Raw genomic sequence first — 4,186 nt, 5'->3', positions numbered from 1 at the left:
CGGTGTGTGTGTGTGTACGGTGAGTGTGTGTGTACGGTGTGTGTGTGTAAGGGTGGATGGGTTAAATGCAGCGCTCAAACTCTGAGTATGGGACACCATGTTTAGCCACGTCAATTCAATTCACTTTCACTAAATTTGTTTATGTCTGGCTGCGCAAATCCTTTTACTCCAGACTGCTTTCTGAGTGAGGGACAGTTCAAGGCAGGTTTTGTTAAAAGGTTCAAACTCAATGATGTATCAGTACCCATTGTTCATGATCCAGCTGCAGATTTCTGACTTTAAAGGGTTAGTTCACCCAAAAATGAAAATTAGCCCATAAATTACTCACCCTCAAGTCATCCTAGGTGTATATAACTTTCAGACGAATCCAGTCGGACTTATATTAAAAATGGTCTTCGATCTTTCAAGCTGTTTCATGGCACTCCGCGGGTGTTGCATGCATCAGTCCAAAAGAAGTTAAATAAAAAGCCCATCCATAAAAAAGTGTCTCACACGGCTCCGGGGGGGTGAACAAAGGCCTTCTGTAGCGAATCCATGCGTTTTTGTAAGAAAAATAACCATATTTTAAACATAATAATCACTTTAATGTAGCCAACAGGCCTACACGGAAGCAGCTCCGGCGGATGGTGTATGAGGTCAGCGTTGCGCATGCGCCGCTCAGAAGTAACGAACGCGGAAGCGCAGCGGAGAGATCAAAACAAAACAACAGTCACTTATTAGAAGCACAAAACGAGGATTTGTAAAGAAGAATGTCAGAGGATTTGGATATAAGCCAAGAGGAGACTGGTTTTCCTTTGCTGCTGTTAACAAACGCTGGTTTTCACGAGACTCTCCAGCGCATGCGCAGCGCTGACCCCATACGTCATCCGCCGGAGCTGCTTCTGTGTATGACTGCTGGCGCAAGCTACATTAAAGGGATTATTACATTCTGAATATAGATATAGTTCACCCCCCGGAGCCGTGTGAGACACTTTTTTATGGATGGGCGCTTTTTATTTCACTTCTTTTGGACTGATGCATGCAACACCCGTAATTTATGGGCTAATTTTCATTTTTGGGTGAACTAACCCTTCAAAATCATTCTGAGGTTAAATACATATTTAAAATCATAACAAGAAATAGTTGAATAGCTTTTTGAAATCAAATCTTTGCATAGCTATGACAGGAAACACTGGAATCTAACAATGCCTTAGAAAGAACAGTTCATCTTAAAAAAATAAAGCATATACATAAGCATGTTATAAACTTCTTCATATTTTAGAGTAGTCACTGCAACTCAATTCAGTCTGTATGTGGGGGTGTGTGGAAAAAATCAGATGTAACCCTCTTTGTAATTCTTAACATTTTCATAAGTAACTAATTTAATTACACATTTTTTCTTAGTAACTGTAACTGATTACAATTACTGTTATTTTGTAATTAAACTACGTAATTCCGTTACATGTAACCAGTTACTCCCCAACACTGGTGACGAACGCCACAACATAACCCACACAACTCCCGGATCACCGACAAACGCACAAACTCGAGCATCAGCGTCAATAAAATAAACATATATTATTCATAATTACTTGTGCCAGCGTGCGCGCCCCGAGACGCGTGACGTGTGTGCGTGCGCGCTCCCGAGCGGAGGGAAGATGGCGGATGTTTGGAGAGAGGCGCTTCATGAGAGCAGCTGATAAAGAGAAGCACACACACTCACTCACACACACACACACACAGCAGCAGCAGCAGCAGCACCGGTGAGTTAAGCAGCAGCAGCAGCAGCTGTACTACACTCTAAACACTCTAAACACGAGCGTAAATACAGCCGAGCCGCTGATACATCAGACCACAGAAGCCGCTCTTCTGTCCAGATCCCTCCGTTATTAAACACTGATTATCTGATTATTAATGATGTTGTCATGATCTGAGAGCGTCCTGAGGAACATCTGAGTCAGGCTAACCCACACACACGCTACTCTAAACTAGCACAGTTGCTTTTTGGGGGATCCCAAGGTGATAAAGTACAGGTTTTCCTGGAATAATTTGTGCTTCTAGGGCTAAATATCACTTTATTGAGGTCGCTTCAACCCAAGGATAAGGTGTTAAAGGACAAGTTCCCTTTCAGAATAAAACTTTACATGCATGCACGCGCATCGCAGAGCTAATGCTAGCCAAGCGCTTGTAGTAAAAGAAGAAAAGATTCAGAAAATGAGCGATTGTTTTGCTGGATAAGAGCTTTATTCCTCGGCTGGGGTCGTGTGGAGCTCTTTCAAGCTGCATTTTTAACATTGAAATCATTGGCCACCATTGAAGTCCACTATACGGAGAAACATCCTGCAAGGTTTTCCTCAAAAAGCTTATCCCAGATAGCACGGGTACATCTGTAAGATGTTACATACATTCTAAATCATAGACGTCTGATAGATACACGTCTGATAGACCTCTGATAGATAGATAGACCTCTGATAGATAGATAGACCTCTGATAGATAGACAGACCTCTGATAGATAGATAGACCTCTGATAGATAGACAGACCTCTGATAGATAGATAGACCTCTGATAGATAGACAGACCTCTGATAGATAGATAGACCTCTGATAGATAGATAGACCTCTGATAGATAGATAGACCTCTGATAGATAGACAGACCTCTGATAGATAGATAGACCTCTGATAGATAGACAGACCTCTGATAGACCTCTGATAGATAGACAGACGTCTGATAGACCTCTGATAGATAGACAGACGTCTGATAGACCTCTGATAGATAGACAGACGTCTGATAGACCTCTGATAGATAGACAGACGTCTGATAGACGTCTGATAGACAGACGTCTGATAGACGTCTGATAGACAGACGTCTGATAGACGTCTGATAGACAGACGTCTGATAGACGTCTGATAGACAGACGTCTGATAGACGTCTGATAGACAGACGTCTGATAGACGTCTGATAGACAGACGTCTGATAGACGTCTGATAGACAGACGTCTGATAGACGTCTGATAGACAGACGTCTGATAGACGTCTGATAGACAGACGTCTGATAGACGTCTGATAGATAGACATCTGATAGACGTCTGATAGATAGACATCTGATAGACGTCTGATAGATAGACGTCTGATAGACGTCTGATAGATAGACGTCTGATAGACGTCTGATAGATAGACGTCTGATAGACGTCTGATAGATAGACGTCTGATAGACGTCTGATAGATAGACGTCTGATAGACGTCTGATAGATAGACGTCTGATAGACGTCTGATAGATAGACGTCTGATAGACGTCTGATAGATAGACGTCTGATAGACGTCTGATAGATAGACGTCTGATAGACGTCTGATAGATAGACGTCTGATAGACGTCTGATAGATAGACGTCTGATAGACGTCTGATAGATAGACGTCTGATAGACGTCTGATAGATAGACGTCTGATAGACGTCTGATAGATAGACGTCTGATAGACGTCTGATAGATAGACGTCTGATAGACGTCTGATAGATAGACGTCTGATAGACGTCTGATAGATAGACATCTGATAGACGTCTGATTGATAGACATCTGATAGACGTCTGATTGATAGACATCTGATAGACGTCTGATTGATAGACATCTGATAGACGTCTGATTGATTCATTGGCCACCATTGAAGTCCACTATACGGAGAAACATCCTGCAAGGTTTTCCTCAAAAAGCTTATCCCAGATAGCACGGGTACATCTGTAAGACGTTACATACATTCTAAATCATAGACGTCTGATAGATACACGTCTGATAGACCTCTGATAGATAGATAGACCTCTGATAGATAGACAGACCTCTGATAGATAGATAGACCTCTGATAGATAGACAGACGTCTGATAGACCTCTGATAGATAGACAGACGTCTGATAGACCTCTGATAGCTTTATTCCTCGGCTGGGGTCGTGTGGAGCTCTTTCAAGCTGCATTTTTAACATTGAAATCATTGGCCACCATTGAAGTCCACTATACGGAGAAACATCCTGCAAGGTTTTCCTCAAAAAGCTTATCCCAGATAGCACGGGTACATCTGTAAGATGTTACATACATTCTAAATCATAGACGTCTGATAGATACACGTCTGATAGACCTCTGATAGATAGATAGACCTCTGATAGATAGACAGACCTCTGATAGATAGATAGACCTCTGATAGATAGACAGACGTCTGATAGA

At 42.1% G+C, this 4,186-nt stretch overlaps 1 protein-coding gene and 1 long non-coding RNA gene across 2 annotated transcripts in view; one reads left to right on the top strand and one right to left on the bottom strand.

The window, feature by feature from the left end:
- LOC107573141 (uncharacterized) overlaps window positions 1-4,186 on the bottom strand; it is a 12,280-nt gene that overhangs the window by 1,604 nt on the left and 6,490 nt on the right. The window lies entirely within an intron of this gene.
- LOC107573139 (F-box only protein 42-like) overlaps window positions 1,567-4,186 on the top strand; it is a 19,960-nt gene continuing 17,340 nt past the window's right edge. Inside the window, exon 1 of the mRNA XM_016259584.1 lies at window positions 1,567-1,742. Within this exon, the coding sequence (XP_016115070.1) occupies window positions 1,645-1,742 (98 nt within the window). The 5' untranslated portion in view covers window positions 1,567-1,644. The remainder of the gene's footprint in view (window positions 1,743-4,186) is intronic.

The sequence above is a fragment of the Sinocyclocheilus grahami genome, unplaced genomic scaffold (genome assembly GCF_001515645.1).
Source record: "Sinocyclocheilus grahami isolate Dianchi unplaced genomic scaffold, SAMN03320097.WGS_v1.1 scaffold1874.1, whole genome shotgun sequence".
Classification (NCBI taxonomy): domain Eukaryota; kingdom Metazoa; phylum Chordata; class Actinopteri; order Cypriniformes; family Cyprinidae; genus Sinocyclocheilus; species Sinocyclocheilus grahami.
This window is presented reverse-complemented; position numbering and strand designations above follow the sequence as displayed.